This window comes from Diadema antillarum, unplaced genomic scaffold (assembly GCF_040938485.1).
Source record: "Diadema antillarum isolate AM-2024a unplaced genomic scaffold, OU_Dant_1.0 seq00001553_RagTag, whole genome shotgun sequence".
In the NCBI taxonomy this organism is placed as follows: domain Eukaryota; kingdom Metazoa; phylum Echinodermata; class Echinoidea; order Diadematoida; family Diadematidae; genus Diadema; species Diadema antillarum.
In genome coordinates, this window is record NW_027272282.1 from 922,075 (window position 1) to 942,825 (window position 20,751).

The following is a 20,751-nucleotide window of genomic DNA, read 5'->3' on the forward strand; positions in this document are numbered from 1 at the left end:
TCCATCTACTAGTAGTCTTTCATCAATGCTGGATACACAGTAAGATTCAAAGTTGCCAATTTGATGATGACAAAAAGTTTAATATCTCTTGCATAATTAGCCCAAGACATGATGAGTTGATTTACTTGAGACTTGCAGAACAGGAACTGGGCTCCAGAAGAACAGCCTTCAACGTTCCATGCAAGGCATAAACAAACGCATTTAAACATGGACAGAAACAATTGGTACAATTGACACCTGACAGTGATAGGAACGTCTATTTGAATGACTTTACAATTTCATTTACCAGCATAGACATATCTATGCAGATCAGGAACTCAGTTTCACAAGAACAATCTACCATGTACCATGCAAGGATGAGCAAACACACTAAACATAGACAGAAAATTATGTCCAATTGACACCTGATAGTGATAAATCCATTTGAAACAATATGCAACTTCATTTATAACAGTTTGCAATCATATACCTATGGTAGTGAATAAATAAGATTGTAATTTAAAGTTATCATTATATTGAACTCCTTGCACCTATAATGAATTAAAATAATGATGCATTCAGGAATCTAGTATAGCGCGAACTATAGTAGGGTGGCAGCACATTTCACAGCAAATGAAAGAAAAATTACATAGTGCAATGACCAACTCCTTTGCTCTGCAAATTGACACATACCAAACATTGCAGAAATGTTTTCACTCACGCCCTGGTCTGTTTGGATCAAGAAATGATCACAATCTTTGCTGAGTTACGTGCAATGTGCATCAAACATCACTGCACATTATGTGCATATTAGTAAATATCCGTGTACTCCCCCGGCAGCTAGAATATGTGCACTGGCAAGCTATGGTCCGTGTCTTAACAGCAAGAGATGTGGGCAGTTAGCGGCAGCAGTCTTTAAACTTTGGACATAATTTGTATAATGCATAGAATCACCACAGCACCCTGTCACATCAAGAATTACTAAAGACTCTGAGGATTTCATATCACCACTCAACAAATCAAATCATGACCCAGAAAAAAAAAAAAAAACACATAATTTCTAACTCTGTGTGATGCAAGAATAATAACACTGCTAAGATTTCATAAAGTTTCTGAAAATCTGTCCAAAACCTGAAACTGCTAATATCAGAGCAAAGATATATTTCATCTCCCTCTCTATTACTATTAACATCTCTCATTCTCTCTCTCTCTCTCTCTCTCTCTATCTATCTAACTATCTATCTATCTATATATCTTTTTCTCTCTGCAAATACACGTAAGAGTGCATAAGGCAAATTGGCACTCAATAAATTTTGATCAACCTCTGCCAAATCTTCCCCCCCCCCCATATTAATGCCCACTTTTTTATCATGATCTTTAAAATGAATGAATTATTACTAAAAAAAAAAAAATTGACAGACCTACAACCATGGCAAACATAATTCATGTGAAGATCAAATGAAGTGTTTAGGGACTTTTTTGAATGATCCACGCTGATGTGTTATCAATGTCAAAGATATATAACTGGTGATTATCATTTACTGGTAGTAACTGCCACATCATGGTGACAGTGCAATCCAGAATTTCATGAATTCCAGTCCCCCTTCTTTCAACATTAGCTTCTCCCAAATATTACAGATCTTTAAAAAACAACAAGGCTGTTTCCTTTCCATTGAACACAGAAGCTACATGAGCAATGAGCTATAATTACAATATTTATTTCCAAAACAGACAAATATTAATTTGTACATTTAAAAAGATACATGTGATCTACACAGTTACAGAGTAAAACAGCAAGGAGCAAGGAGAATTTGAATGTACAGGACAAGGTTCTCGTAACATTCAGTGAATACGAGTACACGCTTAAACAATATAACAATTACAGTAAACGTAGGAAGTATATACTAATTTACTACCATTGTACAAAATGAACACATTTCATACACAAGAAAGCATAATTTTCATGCATTTTCATTTTTTTTTCCTTTGGAGAACATCACTTTAACCTCTCACACATATGACAAAACTGACCATTATTTACCTATTCTAGCTTTTAAAAAATATTGTGGCTTATGCCGATGTAATCTCAGTGTGCATTTACTGTAAAATTTCTTGCAGGAATGCAGCCTACTAGACACTTCATACACCACTTTGACAAGAGTGTAGCTGATTGCCGAATCACAAAAGGAATGTATCGACTTCTAAATAATCTCTGAACATGTCATTATTTCTTATATTGGTTTGTTTCTCATCAGATACTCCTGTAATTACATATTTACCACAATTTTTACAACTACAATACAAATACAGACATGAGAGATTTGTGTGTGTGTGTGTTTTCTTTTTTTGTAAGAGGCAAATAAGGTTTATTCAAGGCCATTGCAAATATACCAAACTCTCTCTAAACTTGCATTTTCTTTTTGGAATTTTGTTTTTTTCAGCACAACGAATGCTAGAAATTTAGATGACCTATTCATCGTGACACACAACAGATTGTTAGAGCACATACGTGCGGAGGGGGTGGTTTAATACAAGACTGCCAACATTTACATCAAAATCGGGAAGATTACAAAAAGCGATCAGGAGAATACCACTGTGCTACGCGCAACTCAATGGGCAAAAATAATAACCGAATGAGGGAGAGTATTATATTCTCTGGTTAGAATGTGAAGGTGTATCTAATACCCCTTTCACACCAGCCACAAGGGGATCACCTGGGAGTTTCAATGGGGAATCACACATGGAACATCAACAAGGAATTTCTGTCAAACTAGCAAATGGATTTATCTCATCTGCTCTTCTGCAGTGGAGTGCAAGCACACCTTATGGCTCATGCGTGAAACAGCTCGCAAGACGTTGTTGGTATACTTAAAGGACAAGTTCACCTTCATAGACATGTGGATTGAGTGAATGCAGCAATATTAGTAGAACACATCAGTGAGAGTTTGAGGAAAATCGGACAATCCGTTGAAAAGTTATGAATTTTTGAAGTTTCTGCTCAGTCACTGCTGGATGAGAAGACTACTACAGCTGATGATGTCACATGCGTACAACGATATTAAGAAAATATAAAGAAAATTCAACATATTTTCACTTTTCTCGCATAATATGAGAATGCTTGACTTCCCTCTTTCAGAAGGCAGGGGGAATAATATTACCCTTAACATACGTCAGTGACAAGTCAAGGAAATGTGCACTTTTTTCAATAAGTAACATTTTGTGAAATTCTCTTTATATTTTCCTTTATATACTGTTGTACGCATGTGACATCATCAGCTGTAATAGTCTTCTCATCCAGCAGTGACGGAGCAGACACTTCAAATATTTGTAACTTTTCAACGGATTGTCCGATTCACTCAACCCACATGTCTATGAAGGTGGACTTGTCCTTTAACTTCGCTTGTCACCTGGGAGTTTACCCATGATATCGTTCACACTGCAGCATCACCTAGGAATTCCAAGGGGCACTCGGGAGTTTACCAGGGTCGGTTCAAGTTCAAGTCACCCATCATTTTACCCTGGATTTCACCCTGCAAGACCATTCATGACAACTTCATGGACCTGCATCTGCCACAATCTCTGTTCAATCAATGGGAGATTCATACGTGACAAGACATCAAATTATATTTCCACTTTTTTACCAACGCAGACATCAAGTGCCATTTCCCAAAGTGAATTACCCACAAAAAAAAAAGCATACACAGGCTTCTGAAGGAAGAAATACATATCAACCACAGTACAATATGGCAAATATATACATCAAAACTATGTCAAATACCCTAATAGCATTAATTTCACTTCTTTTCCATCAAAATTGCATAACTACAGGCAGCTTTATAGCTACTACACAATTTTCATTCATTTTTCTCATACTGGTCTGCAAAGACGAAAGCTCATTTACACATTTAATTGCATCGTCATCACACTGATCATCAGATTGATGTTGATTATTAGTACAACCATGATCATATAGTTCTTTCACTCCACTTCATCATCATCATCATCATCATCATCATCATCATCACAAAGAGTATTAACATTCATTTTCTTCATCATCATCATTATCACTATCTCGAGATCATGTAATCACTCACATCATCATCTCCACTATCATCATCATTGGTATAATCATCATCATCATCATCATCATCATCATCATCATCGATGCTCATATACCCGTCATCATTCTCACTGAAATCACTGAATTAAGGCCACATCGTCGTCGTCGTTGATGTCAAGATCGTCATCCTCCCCGTTTTCCTCGATGTCGTCCATCTCCCCGTTGATGGTGCCTAGGTTCTGGGGACCGGTGGCGGACCCGGCGGTGCCCCCTCCGGCGCTCAGCTGCCGCAGGACCAGCTTCTTGTAGACCCCTCCCTTGTTCAGTAGCTCCTCGTGTGTCCCCCTCTCAGCTATCTTGCCCTTGTTGATCACAATCACCTATGGGAAAAAAAGGAGTAAACCCAAAATAGAAATACAAGATCAGGTAAACTTCAACATATTTATCATGTCACAATAATTCTCTCATTCTTTTTTCTCATTTTTTTATTGCCTTCACTATTCACTGAATGATTTTAATCTACATTTCATGATTCATCAACTTTACTACAAGTAATTATGACATCTGGGGAAAAACGGTTGGGGATACATGCACAATGTAAAATACAGTGCAAATACAATGCAAATACAGTCATAGATGGGGACTAATAAACAGAAAACTAAATAGAAAGGAAGAGAAATTGTCTCTATGGAATAGAGACATATACGGAAAGACAAGTAAGGAAGTTATTTTAGATGGGTATACAGATAGATATATTTTTTTAACATACTTGATGAAAAGGTGAATGGAAATATATGTAATCAGATAGACAGGGTTATAGAGATAGATGAATGGACAGATAGATAAATGGGTAAGTACACTGTAGATAGATGGAGAGATGGGCAGATATACAGAAACAGGGAAATATAGAAAGAAACGAGAGATATACAGAGATGACTTGGCCAAGGGCATTCAAAAACACTCTGCCCATGTGTTTTTACAATTGAGGTAACCAACAAAAATACAAATATAATTTTTTTGTTTAAACCAATGAATGTCTTGTCTAATGACCACAACTTGCTTCTACCAAAAGACAGATAAGTCTCGCTGCCATGCCTACCTGTGATGCGTGTTTGACAGTAGACAACCTGTGTGCAATGACCAGCACTGTCCGTCCCACCATGGCCCTGTCTATAGCCTCCTGCACCAGGTGTTCACTCTCTGCATCCAAGGCACTGGTCGCCTGTGGGATAGAAGGCAACATGACAGGAACCGAACTATCATTTATTTATTTTTATATTTCATGTATTTCCAATACAACTCGCTGATACCCTGAGCAATTTCATCATGGAAATGGAATGTTCATTCCTATGCAATATTACTTTCATGTCTCTTGCTCTAAAACGAAGAATGTTGGCGTGCATTTTAGTTTTGTGAATTTCCCAAGAGCCAAGATTCACGAAATTAAAATGCACGCGAAAGTTCTTGTCTACACTATATGCATTGAACGTTAGAGGCAACTCACGAAAATTTCATGTCGCGGAAAAGGCCGTCGGCTCCAATTCGTGAAAATTTAATGCCGTGAAAATATTGTGTAATACAGTACAAGGCATGATCTGACGTGGTGTGAACATGCTCATTCTGTCCCTTATATAAACTTATATGTATATCAACCATGTGATTCTATTTGAGATCAAGGGAGCTTCTACATGCTCATTTTATGAAGTGCAGAAAGTGTGATTTATGTGAGATTAAGATGAAGAGTGAACATGCCCCTCCCCCCTCATCATCTTTCCCCTCTTACCTCATCCAGAAGAAGGACGGTTGGGTCCATGAGGAGGGCTCTTGCGATGGCTACCCTCTGCTTCTGGCCCCCAGAGAGCCTCACCCCTCTCTCTCCCACCAGGGTGTCATAGCCCTCCTCGAAGGACGTGATGAACTCGTGAGCGTTTGCCATCTTGGCCGCCTCGTAGATCTGGGGGGAAACGGGGCGAAACATATTCATTACAACACTGATTCATTCCATACCAGTATTCAAGAAATAAAATACACTGAATCTGACAATACTGTTGCTTGATAAGCAATAAGCAAGTGAAGAAAAATATGTCCCATTTTGTTTCTATCCAAAAACACCACACAACACTCACTGATTTTTCCTACTGGAAGTCAAGGCTGGCCAATTTCCACTGCATCTAGACCCCTTATTCTTAATCTTTTTTTTTTTTCTTTGGTTGAGGACGACCAAAGAAGATGTTAGAGGAGACAGGTGAAGGAGGAGGAGGAGCTTGGGAAGGCTTGCTTGAGGAAGGAGGATGCCCTAAATCGGGCAAGGCAGGGAGAAGGTGTGAGAGCGGTTGCTGCAAAAGTGAGGTAAATCCGGCCGCCCCCATTATCGAGGACAAACCCAGATCACGCGTGACATATAGAGGACGAATGATGAATCCTCCTTACCAAATACCAGCATTAGATAGTGATAGCAAGTGTTATGGCTGAAAATTGCATCTTATACCATGGTACAGGAGACCTTTGACCTTTGTCTTGGACTTTGATCACAGAGTTAGGGAGTAGAGCTTCCTCTCTCTCATTGGCCGCATTCAAACACTCAAAAAGCTAACTGATCTAACCCAAACCAAACCATACTGTACCATTATCCAAACCGTGCCAGATTGGGAGCGCTTGAACACTGTATGGAGATAGCGTACCTCAGGAGCTATTTTTTGAGGGTTCACATGTTTTGTAGCAAAGAACACAATACATTCACCTCGCGCACCTACGCTACATATAGGTGTCCCTTACAGACAGAATCAACTCTTTGTATCATGAAATAGTGTCTGTAATGTGCATTCTTTTCATATCAACAGCTGTTCTGGACCACTCTGAGTTTGAGCATCCTTTGGCATGGCATGGTATGGTATGGTAGGGCCTATGTGTTTGTAGCACTTTGGGAAGTGGTCCACTTTTTGCTCAGTATGGTACAATACAGTACATTTTGAAAGCATTCGAGTGCTCCTCTTGTGCAGGTATAGTACAGTACGGTAAATTTTAGGAGAGTGCTTAACCTGTTGAGGACGAGTCCCGAGTATACTCTCTGCGCTGGAACAGCGCAGAGAAAACGACAGGCTAATTATGATGTACAAAATGCACAATAATCTTACACCTTTTTCAGCACAGGACTATATTATCAAACAGGCTACTCAGTTGACGAGAGCCTCGCAACCACACTCCTATCAGGTACCATATTCGAGAACTGAATCGCATCGCCATTCGTTCTTCCCAAGAACTGTAAGGAACTGGAAGTCCCTGTCGTCAGAAATTGTTTCAGCGCCATCTGTGGGATCATTTCGAAACCGTCTAACGGTTGATCACAGTGGCTAGTTATTTTCGTCATATTTTCTATGTGCTTGTAAATATCTGTAAATAAATTGTATTATAATGTAAATAGCACCAGTCTGCAAGAATCTTCAGTCTATTGAAGGAGGCAGACTTAATCAGAAGAAGAAGAAGAAGATACTCGGGCAGGGGTCTATGGGAAATGCGTGTTGTAGCACAATCAGCCCGTCCTCAACGGGTTGAATACTCCCTTTCTCCCTCTCACCTCTTCATCGGTGGCATCCCTCCCGTACGAGATGTTGTCCTTGATGGAGCAGGCGAAGAGGACTGGTTCCTGGCTGACGATGGAGATCTTCTGTCGGAACCACTTGGGATCCAGACTGGCAAGATCTACACCACCTGAGAGAGAGGAGGAGGAGGAGGAGAATAGAGAGAGAGCAAAGGGCCTTGAAGGTAGCCATCTTCATTTTTACATCTCAATGAGTGGTGTGTAACTTTAAATGCTATTACATCACAAAATTACCCTTATAGACAAAATATGTCTTAGCAGCTGAAGGAATAACAGCCACCCAAAATGTAGACAAAACAAAAGGGTCTCAAAGGTAACCAGATTATCATTTGCATGTCTCAATGGTTGGTGTGTACCTTTAAATGTCATTGCATTACAATATGACCTTACAGTCAAAATATCTAGCTACTGAAGTAATAACTTCTCATGATTTTGACAAAAAAGAAGTAACCAAATTTACCTTCATCTTTCCTATTTACCTATTATTTGTAGAAGTAAGAAAGGGATGAAATGTACAAATACAATGTAAAACATTTATTTCATAATTGACGAAACCTTTGTGGACCTTTGTGAAAACTGATTAGTGACATAACATACATTGTATATGCATAAATATCAGGAAACGTACTTAGTTTGACTTCTCCAGAGTTTGGCACATAGAATCTCTCCAAGAGATTGACGATGGTGGATTTTCCACCCCCTGACGGACCCACCAGGGCTACCATCTGACCCGGCTGCACCGCAAAAGTCACATCCTGTGAAACAAACCAGATTCAGATGCATTGAAATAAATCATGAGAGGAGTTTGAATGCAAAATCAGATAAATGCCATTTCCAGATTTCTGAAAGTACAGCAGCCATTAAACAGAGAAAAATAATATCTTTTCCATGACACTGCACTTATTACATAGCACGAAATATTTTTAAAGATATCAACATTATCATTTATACAATGTAATTTCTTTTGTTAATCTTTGTATTTCAGCAGATTAAATTTCAAATTTCTCAAATTGTTCATATCTACACTCATAAATCATTCATAATATGCTCACAAATCATATATATTCCTGTAACACATCAATGAGGGAACAGTTGGAGTGGGAATTGACGACAATAATTGTACTACTGAAAGTATGTTATGTTATGCGAAAGAAAGTATGCATAATGCGGTGAGTAAATTGGACAGACAGCCCAGTGTATGTTGCATTGGCTCAAAAGTTGATTACGATGTGTTGGTGCTGTCCAAATTCTTCCCTAATAAGAACCATTGCTGACAAGTCAAATATCTTCAAATTACTGAATTCTCATGTCAAGTTGTTTTTATTGCAACTGATTGACAAATTGCCTGTCATTGATGTACAATTGTGTCAATAAGCAATGTTTTTCAGTGTTTTAGTAGAAACCATAATATAAAATAATGGGCATACCCGAGTGTGCCATCCAAGTATGTATGCCAAAGATTTTTTATCATGGCTAATACAAAAACACTGAATATTCAGTGCTCACTTTTTGTCAATGAAGGGCAATTTGTCAATCAGATGCAATAAAGTCAGACTGCCAATGAGGAAATCATTACCATTGGCAGTCTGTAAATAGCTTTAACAAGTTTTGCTGTGGACAAAACAACATGATTCACAACTTTGTAAAGTGATACCGGCCAAATGGTATGATGATCGATCTGTTACTCATTATCAATGACAAGAAAAAACCCCGATGTCAGTAATACAATGGCAGGTAATCAAGCTCTGATCAACATGGACAAGAAATCAGACCCTGCATGACAAACCCAGCTCACCGTGAGGACGGCATTGTCCGGACGTGAAGGGTACGTGAAGCTGACCCCCTCCATGCTGAGTTCGCCTGAGAAGTCCATCAGCTGGTTGCCGCCCTCGTTGCTGATCTCCGGCAGGCGGTCCATGAGCTGGAAGATGCGGATGGAGGCGCCCACGGCCTGCATGAAGTCTCCGTAGAGGGCGGAGAGGAAAGCAAACGCCATGGCAACGTTCAGGGTGTAGAGCATGAAGGCTGCAGAGGATAAAGAGAAGGGGTAAACATGAAAATGTGTTATGTAATAACTTTTGTTACATAATTTATCATCCTCTTCATCATGACCATAATCACTTTAAATCATCATCACTTTCCTCAACTAGAAAAGCACTCTGAGAGCGCAGACCTCCGTCAAGCAGCTCATTTCCACCACTGATCTTGCTTTTTTTATAGAGATCTGTGATTTCCACTCATACGGATGCATATTGAAAGTCGCCTGATTTCCAAATATAGAAGCTTTTTGCTGCGTCATCAACTTCCAGCTGCGCGGTGCACCTCGCCCTAGCAGAAACTAGAGCACGTACTTTAGGGCGCGCATGAAAACCTAAAACATATGTAGCTTGAACTCCTAAGTTCACTGACTCTACCTGCCAAAATATCGAAAATCATTCATAAAATCCATAAAAATTCCCTGATCACTTCCAAAATTTAATCATCTGTTTCTTGTGTCATTCTCAACCATTCCTATAGGTTTCATCCAAATCTGTTCACAACTTTTTGAGTTATTTTGCACACAGACAAACAAACAAACAAAACCTACAAGCAAATGCCCATGAAAACATAACCTCCTCCCTTGGCAGAGGTAATAAATGCTGGAGCATATCATCTTCATCACTGATCAGTTATCACTGATTACACAAAACTATTGACATAAAACCTCTTCCTCTGATAAGCTACAGTAAGACGGTGATTTTATGTTTTAGCCCTGCAATAATAACAGTGGATGGTTCCCTGGTTATTTCTGTTCACTTTATATGAAAGGTGCAATTTTGACTGGTCAGTTCAGCACCCTAATTAGTGGGAATCATGATGGTGTAGATTCTTACAGGTCAGTTGTCCCACGGAGATGCCCTTGGATGGGTCAGACTTGTTCATGAAGACCAGCTTCCCTCCGTACCACAGGACCAAAGCAATGGCTCCCTGCCGCAATTGCATAGGAATAAAAACAAATGGTCACGGCATTTTGTCAGATAAGAATCCAATCACATACAGCAAGAACAATATGATATACCGTAATCTTGTAAAATACTTTTTGAACACAAAGATAATCTTTAGAGGTTAAAGGAAAGGGAATACAGCATCAAAAAAAGAAAAAAAAATTGAAAACTCTCACCATTCTATGAGAATATTTTTCACAGAACAGGAAGCATCTCTTGCATATAAAACTTTGGTTAGTAGTACAAAGGGATCATTTCTTTATCATTCTTACAGTTCTGTCTTTAACAATAAGGTACTCAATGATCTCTCTAAGACATCTAGTTCCATGAGCTGGGATGGGTATGGCAGTGACTACACAATTACCATTTGATAACTTGGGCATTTAAACCCTTGCTTGTATGTGCTTTTGTGTCATATTAAAGAATTCTATTGATTTACCTGTCTTCACTTTTAAAAATCTTCAAATCAAAGCAATATACAGTTCGACTTCGATTATCCGGCCATGTCGGGACCGGTGCCCATCCGGATGAGCGAATTGGCCGGATATGGGAGACACAATGTTAATGTATATATATCGCTGCCGTCCAAGCTGCTGTCCCAGTGCACTGGCAGCTAGGCAGGTAGCGTACCCCGCAACAGTGGTGATGACTGCTTACTTTTATGATGATAATGTGGTGTGAATTTATGTTAGTTCTGTCGGGAATATTGAAGGTAAATCGTGCGAGTTTTGTAGAAATTCTAATTGAGTTTAAATTCACTGTTTTTTCTCAATTTTTGGATAAAAAAAAAAGTCCTTCAATGTGTGAACGCGTCCGGATATTAGAGATTTCAGGATAAAAGGAGGCCGGATAATCGAGGTCGAACTGTATCAGATTTTCACTTTCTCTGTTTCTCTTCCTCCCTTAACTACCCCTTATCCATTCTCATCTCCTCTATCTCTTTATCTCTCCATCCCTTTCTACTCTTCTCTCCCTCTTTCTCTCCCACCTCTTTCCCTGTCTGCGTCCTTTCTCATCCTTTTTCTTCATACTCTCTTATCATTCAGCTATCGCTCATCCTCTCCTTTCCTCCCTCTCTCCTGTCATGTTCTCTTCTTTTCCTGTTCTCTTCTGTCCTTGTTCTCTCCCTCCCTTACTCTATCCTTTTCTCATTCTCTCCTTTCCTTTCCTCATTCTATTTCCTCCTCTTTTCCTTGTTTTCTCCTTTCCTCATTTTCTCCTTCCCTCACTCGCTTCTTTCCTCATTCAATCCTTTCCTCGCTCTCTCCTTTCCCTGTTCTCTACTTTCCTCAATCTTTTGATTCCTCATTTTCTCCTTTCCCCATTCTCTCCTCTCTGCCTCTTCTTCCCTCACCTTTTCCTTACCTCACTCTTCTTTCACTATTCTCTCCTTTCCTCATTCAATCCTTTCCTAATTCTCTCTTTTCTTCATTCTTCCCTTTCCTCATCTTTCCTTCCTTGTTCTCTCCCACCTCACTCTCTCCTTTCCTCCTCTCCATTCCTCATTCTCACCTTCCCTCTTTCTCCCCTTTCCTTCCCATCTCATTTCGATACATCCTCTTGTGCAACCCACCTGCATGACAATTCCAACGATTCCGTTGAAGACCCCCGAGGCGATGGCGATGCGCTTGCCGAAGTAATAGCTGCTGTCAATCTCCTTTCCATAGGTGGAGTTTGCCTTGCTTTCTCCGCTGAAGGATCGCACCGTGCGGATACTAGAGATGGCCTCTTCGGCAGCTGTCCCTGCATCACCGAGTGCATCCTGGAACTTCTTTCGAATGTCCTGCACATATCGCCCTGTCAATGCACGAGTTTGGAAAGTTTAGTTTTTCATTTCATGCATGAATATGTCTACTTTTTTTTTCATTTCAGGCATGTTCGGTCCAGTTCAGTTCAAATTTATTTTGCTGTACATTATGTTGTGTATATGTATGTTGCATATCACTTTATAATGTAGTTATCTTCCTGACTTTTTTGTGAAATCAAAAGTCAACGATGTATGGACACACAGAGCGAATTCAAAATGATGGAAAGCATTAATTTCACAGAAAATACATGACATAAAATGTCCTTTTCTTTTTCCAAAGGTGATAAATGCTGAATATTCATGCCAGTCAAAGTGAATATCCTGGTGCATACATACTGTATCACAACTAGCTAATCATATACTTTATCAAAATCTAATACATTCTTGCGACTGGCCCAAAATAAGACAAAAACCTGAACCTGATGAAACAAAAAATAATAATAATAATAATTGCTCCTGACTGACATAACCACAGGACAAGAACTCTAATGCATCATTTGCAAAACTTGATATTTCAATGAAATCTTGATGATTTTTTTTTTGTTTAACTTACATGTCTTAATGGGACAGCATAGTTCTGATTGAGATGGAGATTCAAGTCTTAACACTTTGCAAGATAATTAGAAACAACTTGAAACATAAAATAGCATACAATTCTAAGGAGAATTCAAAGTTTATTACTGCAATGAAATATAGTTTTGAAATGGCTGAGATATCCCAAAACAAAGTAATATAAAGTGGTCCTATAAAAGGTGGGACACACCTTTTATTAGGACCTCTTTGTTTTTGGATATCTCAGCCATTTCTAAACCATATTTCATCAAATGAACTTTGAATTCCTCTTTAATATAATTGCATGGTTTTTTTTTCATATTTCATATCAATGTTTCTAAATATCCCTCAAAAAGTTAAAGCCTGAATCCCCACCTCAACAGATATCCCTTTAATGAAATAAAGTCGTGAAGAATATTGTTTCAATGAAAACGTTAGATAAGGGCAGACTAAGTAAAACCTATATCATGTTGAACCTTCCACATGTTTTTTTTTTTTATGACTGAAACATCAGTGAACGCTTCTGCATGGTGAAAACAATAAAAGAAGTACTTGTGAGGTTGTATTAAAAGGTAAGAGGAAGCACTCACCATATTGCACTGCACCGATTGCAATAATAGGGACTACAGAGAGCAGCACTCCCGTAAGAGCTGCACTCTGACTGAACATGATGGCGATGGAGCCAACGATTTGGAAACTATATCGCACCAGCATTGAGACGTTCACCTGTGAATATCGTCCAAAAATGGAGGATAGATTTGAATATATTGTTCAGTGATGGGCAGATATAATTCATTCTTTTTTACAACATTTAATTCTGTTGCAATATCAAAATGGTTCTTACTGCAAAATAACCCTAGCATCTAACAAAGAAGGCTGAAAGAAGGCATTATGCAACACAAATATCTAGCCAATGTGGCAACACAATGATTACATTGCCCCACATACATGTATTTGAGCTAGGCTTTAGTTTTTATGTAATCTCTAGCAAGTTTGCATGTACTACCAGTATTATGGCTGATCTACCATAACCAACACTATATGGGAATTTGTGTACCACTTCAAATTCAACAGATAATTCACAACAGATGCTGGGCAGTATACTGCATGATACATTCTACAGACGCCTCTGGGGTCTGTGTGATGTGAACCTACCGTGACAGCATTCTGCACGACTTGTGTGTCCGACGAGAGGCGATTGGTCAGCTCGCCGGTCCGGTTCGTGTCGAAGAACGCCACCTCTTGCCGGATGATGGCACTGAAGAGGCGCGTGCGGAGGCGGCAGACAACTCGCATCCCAGCGAGGGTGAACGCCCAGGAGCGGATCATGGAACAAACAGCGCCCCCGGAAAAGATGAGGAACAGGATAACCACCATCCTATTGACTTGATCTGTCAGAGCAAGTGGGGCAAACACTTTCTTTGGTCCCATGTATATCATTCTTTGTTACTTCATCTCCTATTTTTCAATCCATCTCTTGATAGTTTTGAAGGAATAAAGCATTCTTGAGTCACCCTGCAAGCTAGGTATGACATCCGAAGGCCCAGTCGGTTGTACGACAGCAGTACGTGTGATTATCATTCCTTGTCTTTTACTGAACAGTCCACATCACCTAATAGCTATTGACTGACTTAAAATGTTAGGTGTAACATGATTCCCCCTAGCCTTTAAAGGCGCATCAGGGCAATTACCCCCCCCCCCCCCCCCCCCCCCGGCTAAATTCAGGTTAGTGATAAGGTTGGAGTAAAGATAAGGGTTAGATTTAGGGTTAGAGTTTGGGTTAGGGTTAGGATTAGGCTCAGGATTAGGATTAGGGTTAGGGTTAGGGTCAGGGGAAGGGTCCGGGGTAATTGCCCAGGGGGTAATTGCCCTAGACCCTTTGAAGGAGTTAAGTCAAGCGGCAAGGGTCAAATATTGACAGAATTATCTTTACATTTTCTATACATTGTTCACATTCTTCCACACCAATAAAAGGCACATGGACTTGACCAAAACAAACAAACAAAAATTAACAACCGTTAAACAGATAGTCCAATTAGATGTATTTTCACATCTTCATCACTTCTCTCTCTTATAGCCATGATTTTGCAACCTCCTCTTTTCCCCTCTCCTCCCTCCTTTCTGGTTCATCTTTCTCCATCCATAGATTTCTAACTCTTTTCTTAAAGGGATCGTATACTTTTGGTTGAGACCTAATTTCAGGTTTCTAACATTTTGTTTTTTTGGTGAGATGATGAGAAACTCTTATGAAATACGAAAGAGCATGTAATTCTATGAGGAATTCAATGTTTATTTCACGAAAATTGGTTATGAAATGGCTGAGACATCCAAAAAAGAGCGATTCTAATAAAGTGTGGGACACACACTTTCTTACGATCCCTTTGTTTTACTTTGTTTTTCAATGTTCAGTCATTCCAAACCCGATTTTCATCAAATAAACTTTGAATTCCTCTTAGAATGGTATGCTCTGCACTATATCATAAATGTTTTCTCAGTATCTCGCAAAAAGTAAAAAGCCCAATTCTCATCTCCACCAATACTGTACCATCCGTATAATCCTCACTCTTTCATTTATTACAACCTCTGTCTCCTATCCACCCATCTCCCTCAGTGCACCCTCAACTTCCAGTTCACCGCTGCCCTGTTACCATCACTATTTGCCTCCCTTACACTCTCCCTATGTGTCTTCCCTTCTTCCCTCTCCTCTTTCTATCCTCTTCTTTCCCAAAACAACATTCCTTTCAAGGACTACATATACATAGTGTTACCACAAACCTCTCCATTCCTGATTTACATCACCAATGCAAACTCTCAAACAATACACTGATGTATTTTGTGTGATATAAACTGTACATAAAAAACAAGTTATTTTCATGAAGTAAAAGAAGCTAATGCTAATCAGATTAAGAAGGAAATAAACAAAGATACAGAGTTCTGGACAAACACACACAAACACACACACACGCACATATGTATCCAGGCATCAATTCGAGGACCAACTAAAAAATTGATTATAGTGAAGAGGGACACATGTTGATCACTCTGCCATCAAAAATAAAAATAAACAATTTTGGGAACGAAAATTCGGTCCCCACTTTTTAAAGTGTCTCGAGTTTGTTGGTACATGTTCGTGCACCGGTCCTCACATTGTACCCACAGTAGCACACACACACACACAGTTTTTTGGAGATTCTTACACATGCTGGATGCATTTAGGGCCTGGTCCACCACTTTGCCAAAGAAGAGAGGGGCAGCCATGGTCGATGCACTGGATCCAATCAGCGCTACCAAGCCCAGAGTGATAATACCAGTTTCCTACACAATGAGAAAGAGCAATGTATTAGATGTCGTCACAAAGAGCAAATATTCTGTGTGTCATCACTGTAACATCACAAAAGCAAAACTACTGGATGTATGAATACACTGTCATTGTGAGCACCATTGGGTTTTTTATTGACAGAAATGAGGGAAGAGACCAACTAGATTTTAGATTTAGAATACAGTTCTTGTGTTCAACAGCTTAACAATTGCACTGTCAATTTTTACTTGTAGCAATAATCCCAAGATGTCATTCGTTAATCAGGGTGCTGCAGCGTTCATGTTAGTGTCCTTGAGAACTGGATGTTTAATTTTTGAAACTTTTTTTTTTGGTGACAATGATTGACATTGGTGAATAGGTCAAGGACAAGGATGAGAAAATTAAGATATTGGCCTAGACTCGCATCAAGACTTTGCCACAATTTGTTCTGCACTGCAACGTGAGGCCAGAAGCCTAATCTCTTTTCTGCCTACCGGTTTGGCGAGGGCAAGCACACGGGCCAGGTCGGCCTTCGGCTTGGACGCCTTCTCCTTTTCCTCCTCCTCGTCGATCTGGTGCTCGATGCGGATGAGCTGGAGGCGGCGCATGAAGTGGGGCGCGGCCAGCGAGGCGATGAGCTCGACCAGCGTGAAGACGACGGACGCGATGACCAGCACGTTGTAGGTGATGTGCATCGGCGTGTAGTCCGGAAAGTTCAGGATGGCATTGAGTACAAGCCCTCCCTGCAAACGGCAACAAGATCAGGCATGGTCCCTTTTAATGATGACTTTTGACCTTTGACCTGTCAAATACTTCAAAGCTGTTACACTAGTTCTTGTAAATATATATGTTGCTAATTTGCAGATTTGACATTTGGTTTGATTTATGATTTAATAGTGATTGGCTGTTTAAAGATTCAGATAGATACAGTGCATTCATACCATGACATACTAAGTGCATTTTTGGTATAAAATGACATGCATGGTTTATTTTCATTACCGCTACACAAAAGCTATCGTTGGTTGGAGCAAAATGAAACAACCCTTTTCACTGGAATCCTCCGTAGGCAAACAGGTGTGTTCCTTGGAAACAAACTAAAGTCTCTAAAACAATATTCAGATATATATGATTTACAGTATCAGGGGTGTTTGATCTCACCAATTGGAAATAAAGATGCCATACCAAGCAAACAGGGAATTCAGGAAAAAAAAGAAAGAAAAAAACATCTGCGGAGATTGTTGTGAAAATGGGACAAACAGGCTTTAATATCAGACATCAAGATATTCTCACACATCCCATGTTTATCCCTCATATCTTTTTCCTGTTTTGCATGGACACCATCATCGAACTGATGATTCATATTTCTATGTTCAACTTGTGTGTTCAGCTGTGTGGTATCAGCACATTGGCGTTTCTCTATTATAGAACTGTGACAATGAAATGAAATGAAATGACATAAAAATTCAATGACATAAAAAGCAAATTAAAACAGAAAGTAAATGAAATAGAGTGAGAAAATGAGATGCAATGATATCAAAATGGATTAAAACAAAAGACATTCAGCTGTGTCGTATTAGCACACTGGCGTTTTCTCTATTCTACAAATGTGAAAATGAAATGAAATGACATTAAAATTAAATAGATAATATGAAATGCAAACTAAAACAGAAAGCGAATGAAATAGTTGCAACTGATTGACATAGTGTTTAAATGAAATGCAATGTGAAAATGGATTGAAATTAAAATGAAATTGAAACAGCAATTAATTGAAATAAAAAAGAAAACACAATGAAATGAAATGAAGTGATGTGAACTAAACTGAAATGAAATATGAAATGAAATGAAGTGAGGTAAATTGAAACAAAATGAAAGTAAACAACATAAAAACAAATGAACAGAAATGCAAGGAAAAGAAGTGAAATGGAGTGAAAAATAAAAGATTTGACTGGCACAACTTGTGGCTACTGACCTTGGTGGCTGAATAGGCCAAACCGAGAAGACTGAAGACGATGGTGAAGATGTGCGTCCAGCGCTTCCAGGCGGTCAGCGAGGCATTGAAGGGTTGGTCAAGCATGGCCAGGGCATAGTCCTCCATCCGGGTGAAGGCGTAGAAGAGGAGCAACATCCGGACCAGGGACAGACAGGCCAGCTCGAAGGCTGACCCCAGGATCGTCCAGTGCACCACCTCGGACTCGAGGTAGGCAGTGTGTCCTCCTGCCATTTTGACCAGTCGGAATGTCAAACAGTTATGATAGACATATTTGATTCTTCATTCATTTTGGCACTCTACACATGATTCATCCCATTCAACAGTCATCACTTTAATTCACTAGGAATGTAAAACTACACTCCATTTTCATTCTGTTCTGTAGTGCTAAGTGCATTCTCATTGGAATTACTGTAGTATTATAAACTACAATGTATACAGTAATTTGTTGGCATCACTTTAACCCGTTCCATACTGAATTCTGAAATCTCCATAGACTTAACCCATTCTTTACGGGAACCTGATTTACCAGGTTCCCGTGGGGGCAACTGATATACGGGAACCTGGTTTACCAGGTTCCCAAAATGAAGACAAGGGTGCCTGCTTCATTGGCCTAAATTCATGTTTCTTTGTGTTAAAATGCTCAGAAAAGTGGGTTTGATAAAAAGATCAGAGTTTATTCTATCAGGATTTGTTCTCCTGCTGTTTAAAAAAGGGGGGCTTTACAGTATTATGTACCTTTTCCTGATTTAGTTTTTTGCTTGTTCTGCTGTAAACTCGTACGAACATGTACATAATGATCAAGGCTGAGATCAGTTAGAAAATGCGGGTTCGCTGAAAGGGGGACACAATGAACCGCTTGACTGCCTTCACACAGCTGGATTACCAACCTGTGTGCCTCTCTGTCCACGGGCGAAAAGAATCTCGTTTGGGGGCATTAAAGGCACTCAGAGAATTGCGGAAGGAACGGGTTAATACACAGGCCACCGGGTTCCCATTAATGGTACTGGTTAATGGGCAGAATACCATGATGGTAATTATATTAGTACCATTCTCATCAACGATTTTAGCACCACACATGTGTATCTCTTACAGGGAGAAGCCTGAAAGCGTGTTGGGTATAAACACAAGAAATGAAACATATCATCGGGTGCATGTATGATTCAGTTCCCACTCAAATCTCACAACCGTATGTCATACGAAGTTTAAGTAACCACCCGAAATACCACAGTATTTTGCAATGTATTTCATGGTGTGTTTTGTGGTGTTGCATTCACAGAAGGAATTATTGTGTGAAATACTGCAGTACCAGTGTTGCAAATGCACCTACTGATTAATAGGAACTTGATACCATGAGCAGGCTGTCCTAATATATTTCAGATTAGTTTTTGAGTTGCTTTTGGAGCTAGTACTGTATGAAGGAACTGGTTCATAATATATGTCACCAGATAATCCTACTTAAACATGTAAATATACATGATAACTACTATCAAGCTGAACAATTTGAATCTATTCTGCATAATCCAATCTTTATATAGGAACTTTGGGACGGTATCAAAGTTCGGTACTTGTAGAAGGTGAAAAGGGACTCTAGTCAAAATGGATAATTCATGTGATTAGATAAGTCTACTCTCTCTCTATTGCAACAGGTAAACATGAACTCATTCAAGTGGCATAAATAATCCATAGGGAAATATTATCTTGTGTTCGATATAACTGAAGCCTTAAGTATACCATGTAGTTATTATGTACTCAATGAGTGCTCGTAGAACCCAACCCCTCCAAATCTTTACGGTTCTGATTATGATTTTAATGGCCCTCACAAACCCATTGACTGAACATACTCTTCCAGGTCATTTCACGATGTAAACAGCAGATATTACATTAAATCCACCGATCTCTACTTTCACAAGTAAAAGCAAAACATGCGAACTTTATGTCACATTACTTCATGTCAATAGATTTTGCTTGTTTTGTTGTTGTTGTTGTTGTTGTTTTTCCAATCAGGAGGATCTTTCTGAAAGTATATTTCCTTGTAAACCAGCTTTTACAAACCTGTGTTTTACTGTATACGCCACACATTTAGCATGTCTAATTTTTCGCAAATCAGGACTTTCCGACAATTTCGCGAGTGGTTAAATTCACGATTGTGGAGCACATTACTGAACTGAGAAATGTATGAGTGCACTTTACATTCATGTTGGGAGCAGAGTTAATATTTTTGCATGCCTTTAAATTCACAAATAGCACCCAACTTGTGAAATTCACTAAAATAAAAACCTAACGAAAGATTCAGCGTATACAGTAGCTTGACAGGCAGATTGTATATTAGCTTGCATATATCTCACACTCACTATTAACATTGATAAAACAGATTAATGCAAATTATGCCTTGATGGGCAAAACTACACCAAAAGGGGACACCATTGCTGTGCAGAAACTGTACGTTGTACAGACAGCAGGTACACAAAAAGCTCTCTTCGGCA

The 20,751-nt window shown here is 39.3% G+C and overlaps 1 protein-coding gene across 1 annotated transcript in view; it reads right to left on the bottom strand.

The window, feature by feature from the left end:
- Positions 1-3,787: 3,787 nt before the first annotated feature.
- Positions 3,788-20,751, bottom strand: part of LOC139710691 (uncharacterized) — a 28,373-nt gene continuing 11,409 nt past the window's right edge. Inside the window, exons 3-15 of the mRNA XM_071622611.1 lie at positions 18,248-18,492; positions 16,773-17,021; positions 16,178-16,295; positions 14,136-14,371; positions 13,571-13,706; positions 12,195-12,418; positions 10,511-10,604; positions 9,433-9,662; positions 8,266-8,392; positions 7,614-7,747; positions 5,823-5,993; positions 5,139-5,261; positions 3,788-4,419 (exon numbers count right to left, since the gene is read on the bottom strand). Coding sequence (XP_071478712.1) covers positions 4,177-4,419; positions 5,139-5,261; positions 5,823-5,993; positions 7,614-7,747; positions 8,266-8,392; positions 9,433-9,662; positions 10,511-10,604; positions 12,195-12,418; positions 13,571-13,706; positions 14,136-14,371; positions 16,178-16,295; positions 16,773-17,021; positions 18,248-18,492 — 2,330 coding nt within the window. The 3' untranslated portion in view covers positions 3,788-4,176. The remainder of the gene's footprint in view (positions 4,420-5,138; positions 5,262-5,822; positions 5,994-7,613; positions 7,748-8,265; positions 8,393-9,432; positions 9,663-10,510; positions 10,605-12,194; positions 12,419-13,570; positions 13,707-14,135; positions 14,372-16,177; positions 16,296-16,772; positions 17,022-18,247; positions 18,493-20,751) is intronic.